Raw genomic sequence first — 19,630 nt, forward strand, 5'->3', positions numbered from 1 at the left:
CCTTATGCCCTGTGTTACCGGGTAGGCTCCGGTTCCCCGTGACCCCGTATGGGACAAGCGGTTCTGAAAATGTGTGTGTGTGTGTGTGTGTGTGTGTGTATTTATCTTACATTTTATTAAGCTTTCTGTGTTTTGATAAAGCAAGAATATTAAAACAATACTATATAAACATGTCGTATTGGTGAACCAATTGTCCTGAAATGGATGCAATGTATTTGTGATACATTTGCTTGTCCAGAGTGACCAGGCTATGCTGAAGGTACTGTGAAATTACTGTGGAAGAAATTCAACGTAACTCAAACAAAAGGACTCAAGATAGGAGAAAGTATCTTACTTTATTTCGCCCCAGCTGGAGGGAGAACCCCCGTGCCTGTGTCAGAGTTTAGGCAGTCTCCCCGATCCTACCGAACACACAGGTTATATAACGTTTGCAAGTTCGTGTTCAGCTAGTGATCAGCACGTAATCAACCTATGGAAAGCATATCATTGGTTACGTACTTGTTTACACTTCATATTATTGATTAAAGCTCTGTTTCTGAGCGAAACAATTGACCCCCCTTTGGAAGACACAACTTGGTTCTACTTGTTCTCTGCCTGCTGACTCTGTTACTTCTGCAAAAAAAGACAATTATAGACATACCCGAAACTTTGCAGCTACTTGTGCAATACAGGGCACAAGGTATGGCACAGGGCGCAGGGCACAGGGCATGTACAATATAGGGCATAGGGCACATAGATGTGCAGACACTTTTAAGGTTAAGCACATTTCCACCCTCGGCTTGTGCAACTTCTAATGTAAGCGGTTTTCTATAAAATTAAATTTTCCTCTCACAATGCCGCCATTTAGGCTCAGTAATATATAGTAGGTTCACGCCTCTTTAGTGAGACCTGGCTTGCTGTAAGAAAAATGCTATCAACAGTTGCATTATAGCTGTTTTAAGTGTTGAATTTGGAATAATAATACTGAGTTCCTAATCTTTCTCACAATATTTGCAGACTTTTCCATCAGAAATAAACCTATAGAAGGTCAAGTATTTTTCTTTCACCCCAATTTCTTATTAATTAGTGTACTGTGGTGTATCTAGCACACCCAAGATGAAGAAGCGTCAGATAAACACCACGTAATATCCATTGTAAGTTGCTTTGGAGAAAAGTGTGTGCTAAATGAATAAATGTAAATTATCACAGCATATGGTGTAATTTCAGATTATTTTCCCTGAGATCAAACTGCTTCCCTGCAGCTTATATGAAACAGCTCTGAAATTACTCATGTTTGTTGCCTGCTGATGCAAGGATACTCCTCTGAGATAAGTTAGTGATTAAGTTTTTTTTTTTTTAACCTGGGTTGTGTGTTTAACACAAGTATTTTTGAAGGAACTATGGCTATCCTGTGATTGGCAAAGTTTGAATTTGGAGTTAAGATTTTCATGTCATATTTAATGAGCTTTTGTCACACTCCATGTATAGGAGACTGAATTGTCCACACACATCCGTTTTATGTTCAGTCTATGAGTGGAGAAGACAAATTTAGCAGGCACACCATTAATACCAAGCAATTGGTAGGTACCGACTAAACTCCCATGTCAGCAGTTTAGCATGAGTGGGGTAACTGCGTGGGAGGAAAATCTAAAAACTGAAATATTGCCAAGGGTAACGGAGGTTTCAGCCATAGGTGCACTGCAGGAGCTGTCCAACTGCTGAATTCTGGCTATAGCTGAAACACGTCTTAATAATTTCTGCTTCTGCTTAAAGCTTTAATTTGTTAACTCAGTCTTCAGTCCAGTAAATATGTAACTAAACCCTTTTAAATAAAAACAGGCACTGCTTCCTTCCCTGCCAGTTGCAATAGAGTATTGGTTTCATAAATCTGTTACAGTCCTCAAGGTTTTTGAGTGCCACTGATTTGGAGAGCACATAGCCTTGCACATTTTGTGAATGTAATACTTTAAAAGACCGAGGTCCCCACACTTTGTACTGCGATCACAAATGACTAATTTTAAAAACTCTTATCTACTAAGGGTATAAATATGTTTCATACTATGTGTGTATACTGGAACATCTTATGTAAGTAAAATTTCTGCATGAGCTCTGTATATTTACACTGGCAGACTAGAGGAATGTGAAATCAATTCATTTAATATTCAATAGTATTCTCGAAAAATATTCATAAGTTAATTTCTGAAGGTTCTGGCTTACAAGAGTTCTATAAAGAAGTTATACAACTGCGCAGATTGTGTCAGGATGGCTTTAATGGGTTTAATCAATACTGGTATTTAGTACAGCTTCATTTTAAAGACTAATAGATAGATCAGCTTTTTAGTGGGATTCGAACCTGCACCTGTAACAATATTACACATTTTCTTAATCACCTGTCGTTAGAATACATAACCGAGCAAAGTATAATTCAGAGTTCCTCACACTGGTAAACCATCAGAAGGAAGGAATTTTGCAATGGAATCCCGCACTGTTAAATACCTACCGTAGGCACACCACTCGAGGGACAGGAAAAGGTAAGAGGCTCTGCAATTTGAAAACTGCAGGAACTTTGCGCTGCAAGTTGTCAGGGATCAGATCGAGCTCAGTGTGGAAGAAGAGTGGAGAGAGTGCATGAGATGACCTGCAGTCACAGCAGTGTATGCGAGCTCCTCTCTGGCCACATCTGACGCTCCAGTGAATGAAGCTCGCAGCGGGTTCTTGGAAAGCAGCCTCTCTGTGAATTCAGCTCTGAACGAGGCGCCTCTCCGGCGAGTACGTGGAAATCAGAGCCAATCTGCCAGTGAAGGAGGGACTTCTCCGTGTCTGCGTGGAGGATCCGCTCTCAGTGACAGACATCGGGAAGTGTCCACGGGAAAATCCGCCTGATTCCCCGAGCGCTGCGCTCTTGTTCTTGCGTGGATTCTCTGGTCAATTTTCGATCGGCTGAAGATACCTCTCCAGCGGCCATGGACAGACCCGTTTGCTGGCTTATTCTCACCGGAATGGCACTTCTTTTCATCCAGCAAGGCAAGTCTTTTTCTTAAAGGAAAATAAAAGAACCGCAATAATAATAATAATAATAATAATAATAATAATAATAATAATAATACCGAGAAGAATACTCATGTGGAGAGGGAAAAAAATGTTACACAGATAATATAAGTTGGAATTTGCGCAGTTTCGTGTGGACATCATACGTGAGACGTGTAATTATGGAGGAGACACTTGGAAATTGCGCTCATTTTTGCGATGCCTCCTGCTTTAGGAAGCAGTGTGCCGCAAGGCGCTGTACTCGGCACATTTGCGTTTCTTTGTGCAAGGAAACCACTCCTGATTGCGATCTACCGTTTCTTTATAGTTACTGCTTATCTTTATGAGAGAGACGTATTTTAGAGGTAGTTATTTCCTTTTTATCACTGACTTGCCAAATGTTAGAGGCTCTTGACAAGACAAGAGAGTCTTGTTTTAGCGCTCATGGACGAGTGACGCATTTGCGTAGCCCGCTCTGCTCTCGTGGAAGGGACGGTCTGTCGGGAGTAAAGTCCGTTAGAGTTAGACTACTTGCTCATCCTTGTTGAGGACGCGTCCAGCTCCACGAGTTAACCTGTCTGAACGAATCCAAAACAGAAAAACAATGAATGGTTTCATCTCCCGAAACGAGTTTTGGAAAAAACGGCGAGATACGCGATGCCTCGCATTAGTATAGAAAAAAAAGAAACTTAATGCTGCTGCATATTATATTTCGTTATTGTCAAAGTCTTCATTTCATGCAGTTATTTCTTAGTTCAGTTTGGTAAGAACAGTATCAATTTTTGCAGCACTATCGTATCCGTAGGTGATTTCCCTTCCTTAGTAAGCAATAGCCATAGTATCTCCAGCTCTCGTGAATACCCGGCAAGTCATTTGATTTTATTACTTGGATTTCAGTGGAAAAAAAATTAAAAAAGGTGCTTCGTGAATCCAAACCACTTGAAATGCTTTTGCACTAAGTGTGATCCATTACGTGCACTCACTTAATAATTCAGATCTCCAGAGAAAGTGCGAGGAGTGTGTGATGAGAACAGATTAAAGAGCAGCGCTCCCAAGACACTGCCTTTCCTTCATGGTTCACTGCTAGTGGCTGCAACCCAATGATAAGGAAGTCAGAATATCCTGCTCTCATACTGGTTCCCGCCTTTTCTGGGGAACTTGGGTGTCCTAGAGAACCTGCTGTTGGTCTCTGTCTTCTAGCTGGCTGATATTAGCTCTCTTTTTCATAGATCTGCGCTGAGGACTGCTGGACTGTGTGGGAAACAGAGGCGTTTTTATGTGACTCATGGGTGCATGTTGGGGTACAGGAGCGCAAATGCTTTGCTGCTGAGGCGCTCTTCTTGAGAAGGAGCTTTTGCCTCTTTTTTTTGTGGGTTCTTTCCAGGAGGCTGTGGAGCAGCTCCAGCACAGTGTTGCCAGGATGCAGTACACATCCCCATGGTGTCTGGGCTCAGATCCCATAGGTCTGCTATTGTATGCTGTCCGTCCTTCCCCTTGCTGGCCTGCCTCTGCGACGGTGGGAATCAGTGGTCATTAAATCAAAACCGGGTGCAACAGCTGTTGTTCAGCTTCCAGCAGTGAGTGCGAAGGAAGTCATTTAGAGCAGTTAAGCTGCCGCTGCAGAAGACAGCCTGGTGGCAGCAGATGGCCAGGAGGTGCCCCAGTCTCACCCACACCTCACAAAATTCTCCTAAGAGGAGAAGCAAAAGGGCACCCATTGAAATGTTCTCTGCACGTGTTCATATACTGCAGGTCAGAGGAATCATTGTAGCTGCCAGCATATGTGTGCTATGACGGTCCTTCTAGTGTGACATGCTGTCATCACACAGTGAACACAGTATTTTCTTTAGTTTTCACTTTGCAGTCATGTCTGGGCATTTCTGTCTGTAGCTTTCTTAATTCAACAGTGCAGTGAGTCATCATATCTGAATTATTGCAGTCTGTGTTTAGGGCTCTGTCACTGGATGTTACTCTTAATATGAGCAGTGACTGTTCAAGTAAGGGTCATTGAGCATTACCACCATTTTGCCATCATTTCTGGTATCCAAGTGACTTTGCGATGAGAATAATGAGTATGACGTACGGCTAAACAGACACTTCCTGACTGGACTTTTGTCTCAGCCTCTATAAGACACATTCATTTCTTGCTTAAGACAAATGCTCTCCATCCTCTTCATGATTTAGAAAGATTATCATATGCCACCGAGGTATAATTGCTAATGTATTTACTTGCAGAAATAGACAATATTGTGTGCAGCAATACGTACTAGTTCTGTCAGAACAGCTCAAAAGCCATCAGATGTCGACCAGGTTTTACTAGGAGCAAAGCTCTAGACTGGCCGTTGCTCCAAGACTGCAGCCCTCTAGTTTCAGGTGGTCTGCCCTGATTGAACAACCTGAAGTGGGGAGACTCCTTCCTCCAGCGACACTTTCCTGGTGCTCCCCTGTACGAAATGTTATTAAGAAAATTAGGCGCATTAGGCACAGATGACAAGCATGAGTAATTGACATCGGTTTCAGCCCAGATGTCAAATTGCCACTTTGCCCATTCTTTTTAAATCAAAGGGACACAGAGCCTGCTCTGTTCATAAAGGAGCATATTATAAATTAGAGCCTGGTGTTATCCCACTCACGCATTTATGGTAGCAACAGTAAACCTCTAAATCAAAATGTTTGTTTTTTGTCATGTACTGCTGAATTCATAAATGTTTCAGTATGGCTTATTATATTATTGAGGAAAATGGCCATGAGGACTACTGAGTGTGTGGCCTGCGCACTGGGAATGATATGTTTCTTTAAAAGCAAATATCCCTCTTCATTTGACTGTCTAAAAATCCAGTTATATTTCCTGTGAGAATGTGATAAGAAGTGTGTTTCTTTGGATGCACCGACAAATTGCCTGAAAACCAGAAGTATGTGATACCCATTTGGGTATTTGTACAGTTAAATGGCAGTTTTGGTTGAGCTGATGTTTAATTTTTTTTCACCTGGCTCCTCTCTGTTGGTTACTTATTTAGCTTATCATTAAACAAATACTGCTGATCTTTTCCTCCAGGACTGTTTCTGGATTTTAATATTCTAATTTTATTTTCTGTAGTCCAGAATTTTAAATTATCATTTTAAATTATATTAAACGGCATTGTGAAGTTTTGGTGTGAAACCAAAACTTCATTGCTACCCTCCACTGCAACAAAAGAAAACGACAAAGGAATAAACTGTATCAACACTTCAAAATCCCTCAAGCAGTCAAGTCATCCAATGGAGAGCATTAACATGCTAGAGGATTTGGCTGTTTCATCTGGGAAAGCCTTCTGTCTTTTACTTGTTCGTGTGCTTGAAGAGATGGCAGACTACTCACTGGATACTTTTCCAGCTGCAGCGATATTGAAATTTTCTGCTCTGACGTTTGTCATAGAGCATTCTGACATATGTGAATACCAATTCAAATATAATGCTTCTAAAGCAGAAGGGGTGCGGTGGTGCAGCGGGTTGGACCGGGTCCTGCTCTTTGGTGGGTCTGGGGTTTGAGTCCCGCTTGGGGTGCCTTGTGATGGATTGGTGTCCCGTTCTGGGTGTGTCCTCTCCTCCTCTGGCCTTACACCCTGTGTTGCCGGGTAGGCTCTGTGACCCCGTATGGGACAAGCGGTTCAGAAAATGTGTGTGTTTCTAAAGCATACTCTTTATATGTGTATATACTGTATTATTTATACATACACAGAGGGGTTTAGTTGGAGTTTGATCTAGCATTTAGAGAAACTCAGTTTTACGTAATCCTGCAATGAAGTAGGAGATGCTATTCTACATAACTTTCAGAACTTCAGATGGTTCTGTTGCTCGCGTCTGCTATTTTATACAATTAAAATTGTACTGCCTCTGTGATGTCTTGGTTCTTGTGTATATTTTTGTATTAAACTATATGATATCTGCTTATGGATACCATACTTTTCCCATCTAACAATATCCATTTTATGGTCCCTTGTGTCTGTACAGTATGGGGTAGTTGGCAGTACTAATCTTCTCCCAGTGTGCTTTGCTTTTATCTTCTCTATTGCTCAACTATATTCTGTTTTTCACAAACAGGAGTTCATGAATAAATTATTTACTCTACATAAAGACAGTTTTTTCTAGGCCTACAAAATAGTGCTAAGTAGACTGAGATCAAAGTGAGATAAGATGCTAATTCTGGATTACAGGAAGTAAAAAAAAAACCTTAAAACTATTCTTACTGTAATTTTAACAATAAAAAATGTATAAAATATGTCAAGCTTTATTTACAGGGTTTCATTTATACAGTTTTAGGATGTAAATTTTTTAGAAAAAATAAAATATAATTTTTTTAAACTGAGAAACTAAGCTTTTAGTTTATTGCTTTCGTATTAATATTTTTATGCTTCAAAGTCCCAAAGTACCATTTAAAGTTAATTCTGGCAAGATTCCTTCCTTCTGGCGGAACACCAGCTATACTGTCTAATAATCATTTACAACCTATGTAAAGTTGAAAATAATTGATTCTTATCTTGTGTAAAACTTGGGAAAGTACTTTTAGGACTTTGACAATGTTTCTTTTGTTGAATTTAAAGTGTAAGGAAATATGTGTAAGATTTTGAAATCTAGCATTTGCATAATACAGTATTTGAAACGTCTCATAGATGTATACAAGCACATCATGAAACAATGGGTTTCTGTGACCATTAGGTTTGACACTGTTCTTTATAATGAAGGAATTTTAAAATTTTATTTGGTGATAGCTGGCACAAAGTATTTGTTAAACAGGTGTGGTGGAAAGCTTACATATTAAAAGCTAATGCTACAATAGCACAGGGGTGTAGTGGCGCAGCGGGCTTGGCCAGGTCCTGCTCTCTGGTGGGTCTGTGGTTCACGTCCTGCTTGGGGAGCCTTGTGATGAACTGGTGTCCTGTCCTGGGCCTGTCCCCTCTCCCTCCAGCCTTTCACCCTGTGTTACTGGGTAGGGCAAGCTGGGTAGCTTGCTGCGACCCTGCTCGGGACAAGCGGCTTCACCCAGTGTGTGTGCTACAATAACATAAATCACATAGGTGATTGAAAAGTGACAGTGTCTTTACTAGTTATAGTAGAATACTCCTTTGCCATTTTGGACTTTTATGCCTCTGATCCATCCCCAGCCCTTTGGCTTACCTTTTTCTGGATGTCTTGACAGTGACAACAGTGTCTGTCCCAGGTGTAGGTGGAGTAGCCTAATTATGTGGGCTAGGATGGTTTTAAAACCATCAAAGTCCAGGTCTCTGATGCCAAGGAAAGATAAGCCTATTAATATGGTCTGCTTTACACTGGAAGTACATTGATTCCATCCATTTTGGAAAAGCCAGGTAAGTTAACATAAGCTTAGGTAAGTTGTTTGACAGCACGTTTGTGGATTCAACAGTTATTCAAGCAACTAACCAGGAACTGGAGGGTTGGCTAACAATAATGGACAAGTCAGGACTTTCAGGTAAACTTAAAGCATGGATTACAAAGTTTCTTTTCTAACAGCTGAGTCTCTTGAGTGAAGGATAAGCTGCGACCTTCATTGGTGGCTTAGCAGTCCAGGCGGATCAACAAGCCAAAGTTACTCTTCGGGAGTCTAGAGTCAGAGTAAATGGAAACATTGGTGAGAGAAGTGCTACAGTGCATTAGTTTGAACGTTCTTTGGGTCTCTGAAACTGGTATTGAGTTGAGGACAGGCAAAATGTGGAGTGCATTAGCAGCAGTGTGGCAGGTACAGTCCTGGATCCAGGAGAGCATGATGGTGGGCTTAGTGGCATCTGGAAGGGCAGGCTTGGGCAGTGTTCCATCATGGCATTATGACAAAGGTCCAGGGAAAGAAGAAGCACAGCTTGATTCAGAATGAGGGTGCTCAGCGATTGAGGAAGAACAGATGACATGGATGGTAGAAACGCAGCAGCAGTGAACATGTACAAGTGGGAATAATCATTGGAAATCAGGGCTTCTTGGAAACAGAAGAGCTGCAGTATAACAAGTACCTTAACCAGGCAGTCTGTGCTTTACTTTTAAGGCCATCTAACCTGTTCAGACTGGGAAAAGTTGACTCTCATCATGTCTGTTATGTCGAAAAAGAGGGGCATTGGAGCACGTCCTCAGCAGCTGCACAAAACCGCTGCTGCAGCGACCAGGTGCTCAAGGCTGTGCTGCAGTCGCTCAGTGTGGGGATTGGATTTATTAGGAGTTGCTGATCATTCCAAGGGGTAGTTTTCAGGGAGGGGGGAAAGAGTAGAACTGGCATTCAAAAACACTTAGGCTAAGACTGGACATTGCGCTACTCTTAGTAGAGTCTAGAGAGGTTCATTTGGTGGAGCTTATGGTCCTCTCAGAAGAAAAACATAACATAAGCTAATGAGTTAAATATGGTGAAGCACGAGGAGCTGGTAGTACAGGGCCACTCAAAACTTTGGAGACCAAGGTGTATGCCCATTGAAGTAGGTTGCAGAGACTTTGCGGGAAGGTTGCTGTATAGGGCTTACAGTGTATTGGGTGTCACAGGCAGAGGGAGAAGGCTCTTAAAGTTGTTGCTGATGTTGTGGACAGAGCATCTACATGTGATGGATCAGGAGAGGTGAGCAGTGGATTCAAGGTAGACCTACCTGAACACAGGCTGGGGTCTGATCAGCTCTGGTTGGGTTGCCTGGATGAAGGTGTCTGATTTTGGAAGACCCAAAAACACCCAAAAATGAAAGATTACATTGCTGATGGCAAGTCCTGGTGCATTACAAGATGTGTGTAAGAGTTCACACACTGAACAACATTCAAAATGTAAATATTGTTATGCGCAAGGGTGTTAAATATCTTATGACAATTATTCTGTTAAGAAAATTTCATATTTTTTGCAGCTGAGCCTTTATACCTCTAGTGATTTCTAGCAGTTAAATAAGTATGCTGAAACTTTTCATCCATGGAAACTGTAAACCTCAGTTGGATTTTCAAAGAATTAAAGAATCTTAAAAGATATTCAAATGCATGCCTATATACATAACCCAGGGAGCATTCACTATAAGAACAGGGTAAATGAGTGTTTTATATATACCTGCTTGCAATGGTGTCCAACGGCAGTGGATATCATGCTGTTTATGGAAATGGTCTTCTGATCAAAGTCCAGAATTATTTTCAGACTCAGTTTCCAGGAGAGGCTCGGCTGTTGTACCCTTAACCACAATTGCTTTGGAATGGGAGACCAAAATATGAAAAGCATGGTGTGAAATAAGCATGCAGTGCCAGGTACATTGACTGTCTTCGCTCTTTTATTGTGGCTACATTTATTTCCTTGGATGTTTTTCTCCAGCATATTTTTTAAAAGAAGGCTGTAGGCAAAGAGACTTCACTAATATGGTGACAATATCAAAAAGTAGAGCTATTCTGGTTGTTCTATTTACAATGTCATATGTGCGTCAAGAATGGAAGAAAGTTGGCGATCCAGCTACAGTAACTTCGATCCACACACTTTTTTAAAGTGTAAGTGTTTAGAATACACTTTAGAACAAATTTCCTTCCAGAACACATGTTGAGATATATGCTAAGGTGTAAAATATTACATATGCCGAAGTGCTGACACCAAACTGTCCAACATATGCAAATTAGGGATTTATACTGTGAAAAGCTGTGGTTTGATAACATTTTCCCTGTCATTTTTTTCAGTTTAGCATATTCAGCATTAGTGTTTCACAAAGAACAAAGTCTAATTAAAATGATCCATTTTAGTCTAACTGGATTGCCAGAATGTCTATTTTTTACCCTTGTATACAATTTGATTGCCCTCCTCAGCCCTGCTGCTGCATAGCCTTATTGGATAAGGACATCTGTACCAAGGAAATCAATGATAAATTTAGGAATATTTTTCAAAAAGAGCATTTTGAAAAACTGTGGTTACTTTAATCAAGTTGACAAGTTTGATGCCTCATCATTGTGAAACATCAAAAATATTTAAAAAACTGAAATAGACTTAATGCCAACTATTGAGATTGCTGCCCATATTTTGCAGCCTTATTTCAATTTCACAGGTGTATCTGTGAGATAAGGAAAAGTTTCGTTAGTTTTCTCTAGGTGCTGAGTGTTGTCATGTTTATTTTCGAGGGAACTATAAAAATGTGTGTTGTAAGTCATAAAAGTGATATAGACATTGAGAGAAATGCTGCAGTGTGGGAGGTAAGTAACTAAACTGTCATCCATCTATACATTAGCATCGTCTCGTTCCAGGTCACTTGGCGAAGGTTTACAATGTGGCCATTTTGCCTTCTTTTCTGTGACACACAATTTCCTCTGGAGTGCATTTTAAAAAAGCCGAGAAAGACGGCAGCTGTCATCAGACACTTGGACCTGTCACATTAGCATGGTGTCATTTCTGTGCTTTGTGTGTTACTCTTTCCTCTTGCATTGCTTTTAAAGAAGAAGCAAAGCTGGCAGTCAGTGAGCCACACTCTGTACTATTTTAAATAAAAACAGGGTTTGCCATTTAATCAGGTTTACCTGCCTGAGCTTTCATTCCCATAATGTGAGCTTTGGATACTGATGGGGTCTAAAAGAACATGAATTTGTATCCTGCAAGGCAATTAAATTTAAAATGTTGAACTGTTCAGGCAGCTGGTTGCATAGTGGTTATAGCTACTGCCTTTGGACCTAAAGGTTACTGGTTTGAATTTCAACTCTGCTAGTGCCCTTGGGCAAGTTACTTACTGCAAAATCTCACACCTGTCTAAATGGGTAAATAATTGTAGGTGCCTTAACATTGTCAGCGTCTTTGGAGAGGAGCGTCAGCTGAACGAATAAATATCATGTGAATGATTGGTTGTTACCTTATTGACCCCTTCCAAGCGGAAATTCACACTTACCCCTGCAGTATCAGTGCTTCATGTCAAGTATGTTGGTGTAAATTGGAGACTGTCAGAAAGAAAGCTTCTGTGTATTTTTGAATGGTGGTATGCTTTAAAGCTTTCCTTTAAGATTACCAACAACAATAATATGGGAATATTTAAATAAGGGGGCCATGGTGGCACAGTGGGCTTGGCCAGGTCCTGCTCTCTGGCAGGTCTGGGGTTCAACTCCCGCTTGGAATGCCTTGTGACGGACTGGCGTCCCGTCCTGGGTGTGTCCCTCCAGCCTTGCGCCATGTATTGCTGAGTTAGGCTCCGGCGTGCCTCGACCCCACTTGGGACAAGCCGTTTCAGTGTGTGTGTGTCTGTGTGTGTATTTGAACAAGAAAACAGTATGAACAGTGGCATGATGCTGTATCAGCTAATCTGTTTGACTAATTTTGCAGTGGCCACTCTCTGCGGTACATAGCTGTGTGTTCTCTTGTGTCAGCTCCACACTGCATGCCTTTAACAAATTTGCAGACAACAAGAGCCCGCACTTTGACAATTGAGCGAATTTTCCAAGAACCTAGTACCATTATTGCTCAGGACTTGCGGTCAGTCATAAAGTCCTGAGAACTTGATGCTGGGAGAAATATTTGAGCTGGAAAACAAGAATTGAACCAGGATGGTGGGCATCATGGGTGTGATTACCAAACAGATGGTGGGCTTGGTTGGAAGCACATAGCCAGAGCTCTAATCCCTATGTCTGTGATTACTTTGTGCTCTGCTGGTCAGCTGCCGGATGCTGGGTTGAGAGCTCAGACATTTCAATTAGGGCTATCACTCATCATAGTAAAACCCATACAAATCATGGTTGAAGGCAGACATCAGCTTAGTCAGAATGTGACTGTAAGTGCCAGCTTTTTCTTTTGAAGAGCTTGAAGGACAAAAAAAGTCTTTGTCCATGTCAGTTGATCGCAGAGATTTCACATGCATTCAGATTATTTCAGTACACCCTTAATGTCTCACACTTGTGCTACGTTGTATTGCTACTTGACCTAGTGAAGAAATTAAATGTTTTGAACCTTATTTCTTAAAATAGACGTGTGGTCCATTGATTGGCAATGCACGCTAGTATGCTGATGTCAACGTATCGTCAAGTGTCATTGCGTCTTTAAGCCTGGGGGTTATTCGTTGCACGTGTTTCCTGCTTACTGCAATAAGGGTAAATCTGACAATTTTTGAATATTTATGACTAGTTGGAAATATATAGTGTTTACTTTTCTTCATTGGCAAGAAAGGCCCAATTTCAAAATGTCACATGTAAGACAGCATTTTGATACCCGAGAGTAATGTTCAACATTTCTGCAGAAATTCTGACATTTGTAGGAGCACATTGTCATGTCAGTCAGTTATTATTCCCTGTGTCTGCTGCGAGTGAATACGCATTGTTGCATCTCTGACATGCATTGTTCCCCCGGCAAGTGCACACAAATGGGAGAACCGCCAAATAACAAAATGATAGAGTAGCAAGTTTTCCTCCGAGAGTTATCACAACACAGGGCAGCACAGAATTGCCTCGTCTTAGCACCAGAGACGCGAGACGGTGAGCAGAGGCAAATGTTGTTATTGATAGTGGCTTTTTTGTCTTGCTGCCATTAATCAGTCTGTCAGAGGATTAGTCCTCTTGGCGTTAACTAATAAGATTATTGACGGGATCCGTATGAAGCTCGATGCACTTGTTCCTTGGAAACGTAGATTTGGGTCTCTGTTTTGCAGTTATCCCAGGTTTGTGGGCAACCTTTTCTGTCTACAAGTTGTTGAAAAGAGAAACTTTAATTTAAATTTCCAGCTCAGTGGGTTGCTGGTGTCATGCATTTTCCCTTTGATATTGTGTCAAATGGGTTTCTGTTTGAGAGGAGTCATAACCTTGCTGAGAGACATTCTTTTTTCCAGTCTCATGCAAGTTAATTATGCCTACACTTTCTTTTGAGCCTCAATTAAGTAGATAGGAAATATACCACTTTTTTAACCTTTAAATTGATTTTTTCCTCTAGCCCCTTACCAAGATAAATGTATGACTATCATTATTGCCGCATATATGCAGTATATCATATATGTGTGTGTGTGTGTGTATAAATATATATATATATATATATATTTTTTTTTAGCAAAGTCTGACCAGTAATTTAACACACTAAATGTGATGCCTGCCATGTTTTCATTTTGAAGGTTGCAGAGGACTTACAAGTCCACAAAGTGTATACTGAGTGTCGGTGTGAATCTGTGTTTGAGCATGTCTCAGGATAGATGAGTGGGTGCGTTTCCTGAATCATAATTTGTTCTATGGCTCCTAAATAACTGCAAATATATTAGTCATTATTTTATCCAAAACTAGCTTTTTATAACATAACAGCAACCCAGGGTGGAGATTAACATAAATTATAGGTGAGATAAGAGTTAGTGCGTGGGCGTTAGGGTTTCGGGCTCAGCGCTTGACTCAGTGTTTTTGCTTGTTGCAGTATTTTTGTTTTTACTTGACTGGATTGTACCTTCCATTTTGATCCCATGCCCACCAGTACACAGGTGTATTGTTATATTTTAGGGTCAATGTCTGACACAAAGGTTTACTCCCAGGTGACATCAGTTCACATGCTGTTTTGAGTTTTATTGCACTAGCTGGAATAACAAGTTACAAACTGTAGTTGTTTAGTTGAATTTGAAAAAAAATTTCATCCTATGTTTGTATACTCTTTCCTTCACAGTTAAATGATACAAATGATTTTTTCTTCATAAGTCCTACGATGTTACCTTGCAGGAGGTACTGGGATAGCATAGAGGTGTTTGCTCACACCTGTATACACAGACCCGCTTCAGTTTCTGCACCATAAAGAAATGGTTTAATGTAATTCAGCCAGCATGCATGAGCATTTCTCATATTTATTCCTTTTAAATATATCACAGCTTGTGTTGAACTACCTCCACCATACAGTCATAGCATAAATAACATGCTATGACAGTGATCACGGGTTAAGAAAGCTAATCATTAATATCCAATAATATTTTTCTTTCTTAGCATTTAATTGTTTTTAACACCAAAAGACTTTTTGGTCTAACAGGTGCAAAAAGTACAAAGTTATTTGACCGTACCTTTTCATAACAAGTTAATACCAGTTCTAAATTGCTGTATACAAAGCAATTTCCTCAAGCAAATGGTAGTAGAGATTAATTTTAATATACATCGTTTATTGATCCATTTTACTAGGACCCTGCTGCAGGACTATGATTGTTTATCAAAACACACTGAAATATAACTGGGAAAGTAGAGGTAGTTACATTCAGAAACTCTTTTTAGTTTTTTTTTACCTTTTGTTCCTAGTTTTTTTTTTTTTTTTTAACCTAGCATTACAATTTAGCAACTAGTTTCAAAAATATCTGTCATTCTTAAGTCATAAATAGAGTTCGTAGGACTCATGGGTCATTTACAACAGTTCCAGACTGTAATACAGTTCCACATGGAGAGAGAGGTATTTTTTGCTTGGTAATTTAAATTGTGCTTTGTGCTCTTCACACTGAGTGCTTCTAACTTAATGTACTCTGTGTGTGTGTGTGTCTGTGTGTGTGTGTGTGTCCGCACTCCCTCTGGCATGGCAGAGTCTGGCGTGGATATGTTCAGATTGTTTAGTTCGTTGATATGTTTCTGAGAAGTGATGAACAGCTGATAGTCATTTTTATTCCCAGGTACTTGAAATAGCACATAGGACACAGTGTCTTTTTTTTTTTTTTTTACCTCTGAGTTCACGAAAAGCACTGACAGTAACACCCTTTTTGATAGCTACAGTGCTCAGTTTCATGTGGGTGTTTAAAATTGCATTAGCTTATTATAATGCCACAGAATGTGCTTAGCTTTTCTGTGTACTTTTTGGTTAGATAAAATAACAGTTCTAAAATACCTAAATATTCATTCCAATGCTGAAAACTGAATGATGGGACGAGGGTTGCATTGCAGGACACCGTGGTGCATAAAATAAAATATTGTGTAAGTGAGTGTACCCAACCATAAATTTTGTGTGGGCAGGTGGCCTTCAAAGAGGAAAAGTGGCTATAAGCAGGTCTGTATACCTGTCTCAGGGCTAATGTGAAAAATAGGTTTTGTTTGTTTTTCGCCATATATTATTTTTATGTTCAAAATACCCAGGACACATTTCAAAATATGATACCAAACTCAGTGAATTACATAAATCAGAATGAGGAGTCTTCTTATTTTTTTCACCCTGGAGGAGGTCAGTCCTACATGAAAATGATTTATAATATTGTGAATTAATTGATCGATAAATCAACAGAGAGGCTTAGCATTTCCACACAGACTCCTGAGAAATGTAATTTATTCAGATGGTGCTCTTAGAAACTCTGGACTGCATTTAGGCCAAATAATAACACATCGCATCAGCTTGCCACTAAGTGAAAAATGTAGGAAATCACACAATGTAATGGCACTGTCGCTCTTCAGTGTTCCATGGTTACAAATGCCTCATTTACAGATGCCCTTTCTCCAGTACACAATGGAAACTGCTTGGCACATATCTGACCCACCTAGTCTCTGGGTGACACAGTCCTTCATACATCACGGAAGGGTTGTGTGTCTGCATCTAATTGCATTTCGCAGAGCACAATATTACTCACAGCTGTGTATCTGTCGAGGAAAAGAACAGTTTTTTGTGTTTCACTCTTTTTCCTCCCAATATTACTCATGCCATTTACCCTTCTCTTACGTTTCTCTCTTAACATAACACCCAGACCAGCTCAGATTGGCTGACCGCAGGTATAAACCTTTGTCTATGTGCATACTGTGAGCTGTGTGCATTTCTTCATGATGTGACATAATATGTTTGGAGGGAACACTACCTGTTGAATTTGGCATTTGCCGAACTTGGCCCCCAATAGGCTAACCTTGGTTTTACTGAGCGAAACAAAGGTGGAGGACTCAGCCATGTCATCCACGGAAGTGAACATGGGCCACTTTGTTTTCCCTGGGTCTCATTCGTAGAGTGTACGACTGTGAACTCAGATACACACTGCAGGCTTCACAGCAACTTCCCGAGGCGCAACCCCACTGGCCCTAAAAAGAAAACGTACTGACACACCACAGTCAGTGACAGTCGTAATAATTTTTGAGTTTTTTCCTGCTCTTGCCACAGACCGTATAAAAAATTTATAAAAATGTTATGATACAATATGATACGATTATGATTCAACTTGATTGTTAGATTTCTCCAGAATTAGTTTTGCATCAGCAGCTCTATCCTTCAAGGGCAATGACATACAATGTTGCTTGAAAGTATGTGAACCCCTTAGTTCCTTAGTTTTTCCACAAAATCATTAGTAATCAGAAGCAGTCTTTCCCATCTCACATAATAGATGTATAATGGACCAATTCCATATGTTGCTTTCAAGGAAATCATGTGTGTAGTTGAAAAACAGTAGTGCAGCTGCAAAAACATGTGAATGCCAAGGGCCATTGGTTAAACCCAGTAAGTAAATAGAATCAGGTGTGTAAATCATGATCATTTATTCATTGTAAGATTCAAGATTTAGATTTTACAAGTGAATTTTAATATTTCATACAATACTAATGACCATCCCTAGAGGGTTCACTTATTTTCAAGCAGCCCTGTATTACACAATAGTAGCGAACACACAAAGACGAGACAAGGAAAAAAAAATAGATACGTAGATGAACAAATAAATAATAGATAATAATAGATAAATGAATAAATAGATCATGTTTCCTCGACACATTACTGTGTTTGTTGAAGATTAGCTTTTAGTGTAACGGTTAGCAATGTGCATTTGTAAGCCAAAGATTGTTGTTTTACTCTCTGACCAAGGTACTAATGTGGACTGGTTAAAAAACCTAGCTTAATGAGCTGGCAATAGGTAAATAACATTGAAGGCTGTCTACAAATCATCATTTGGATAAAGGCATCTAAGCAATTATATTGATATGAAATAGAACAATAAACTCTCATGTGCATTATGTTCTGTCACCTGGGACCAGATATTTATTTTTTTAATTTTTGGAGAGGTTCTTTGATGTAATTTTGCATTCTGTTTCAGTATTTACCTGTTTCCACCCCTCATATTGTATAATGTTAGTGTATAATAATGTTTCCAGTATAACATCCTGCTCAATGATACAGACCTGAACTTGTTAAACCAGTGAAATGATGACACCACCTAACCCTGAAGGAGGAGAAAAGATTTTGCCCTTCAACGACTTCCTTTGATATAGCCTCCCAGTGAGAACACATTCAGACTTTATTGTTGTAAGTTAAAAGGAGCGCTCCACCGCTCAGACCTCTGGTGCTGGTCAGTCAGACCCCTATTATCGTAAATCTAACACCCTCTGTTTGCTTTATGACTTTATTATTATTGGCTGTCAGGGCCATCTTTGTTGGAAGGGTCGAATTAGGAAATTATAAAGATTGTAAAAATGGACGGTTGGTGTTTTTTCTTTGAGTTAACAATGTTCTAATGAAACCGTCATGTTGTAAAGTTCTGAGGATTTGCTGTGGCTAAATTTTCTTAAAGAGAACGCATCCAAGATCAGGGAACTGCTGCTGTAATGGGGAGCGGGTGGCCAAAATACAGGACAGGGTGGATACGAGAGAATGCCGAGTGAACTTCTGAATTCAGGCCGACTGTGAAGTTTGACAGGGAAAATGCAACCATCAGCAGCTGAACTTCTCTCCTGTTTTTCAAAATATTTTTTAATGCCAGCTTTTTGTTCAAGCGCATCCCAGAGCTATCCTTTGATAAAAGAGCACCACTCTTGTGCAAGGCTACAGGGCCTCTCCCAGAGAATGGCTACATAATGATCGACTTCCTTTGCGCTGTGCCCAACTGATTTGAGAGACAGCATGAAAACGTAAATGCAAATGATGTATACAATGGGGGCTAATTATGCGAATTATCTACTATGTTAAAAGTCTGTGCTTGGCCAGGGGGCTCCCCCCTGAAGCATGCCCATAACCTCCCCTTTGGGGTACACATTCTTAAGGTAGAAGTGCCATCAGAGGGTAATTTCAGACAAGGCTTCTGGAAATATGAGTCCAACTGTACTCATTTTGCATGCATGATGGGATTCAGTATAATAGGAGTGGAATTGTGGGTGCCCTTAGATTAGCAGCATTCAATACTTGTGAGTTAGAGAAAACTTGGGGAAAAAATGTAAATCTTATTTTATGTAAGGTTGCTTATTTTGTGTATTATTAAGATATCTATCTTTTTCATTTATTTCAGTCTGCTAGGCTAAAGTTATCAGTCTTCCTTTTTGCTATTTTGTTGTCTTGTAATATACATATTCATGTTTTTGAGACCAAATTGAGAAATGCATGTTTACCTCAATGGGTTTCTTCAAGACATGCTATAAAACTCTTTTTGAATGTTTTTGCAATGTATGTGTCTGTGGATTTATTTTGTCAGTATACTGTTCTCTAAGTAAAGTACTTAAAAACCTACAAAAATAATCCAACCAATTCCAAATAAGGGCAGAGGTTAAAGTAACATCTAAAGTGGGACATTGTGGGAATTGCAATAGATATTAATCATTCACATCTGTTCACATATTGTATATTATTCTTTTGAAACTGTGTTTTGAGATTTCTTTTGGCAAATGGCAACCTTCTTAGAAGCTGTACAGTGGTCTGTCAGCATAGCCACAAGGCATTCAGAAGACAAGGGGCATAATGTGAATATTAATATGCTAACATTGTGCAATTTCATGCCCTCGTATTCCCGGCAGG

At 39.9% G+C, this 19,630-nt stretch overlaps 1 protein-coding gene across 1 annotated transcript in view; it reads left to right on the forward strand.

Moving 5' to 3' along the window:
* Positions 1-2,529: 2,529 nt before the first annotated feature.
* The window catches only part of ntm (neurotrimin), a 300,077-nt gene continuing 282,976 nt past the window's right edge, over positions 2,530-19,630 (forward strand). Inside the window, exon 1 of the mRNA XM_018755122.2 lies at positions 2,530-3,003. Coding sequence (XP_018610638.2) covers positions 2,943-3,003 — 61 coding nt within the window. The 5' untranslated portion in view covers positions 2,530-2,942. The remainder of the gene's footprint in view (positions 3,004-19,630) is intronic.

The sequence above is a fragment of the Scleropages formosus genome, chromosome 4 (assembly GCF_900964775.1).
Source record: "Scleropages formosus chromosome 4, fSclFor1.1, whole genome shotgun sequence".
Taxonomy (NCBI): domain Eukaryota; kingdom Metazoa; phylum Chordata; class Actinopteri; order Osteoglossiformes; family Osteoglossidae; genus Scleropages; species Scleropages formosus.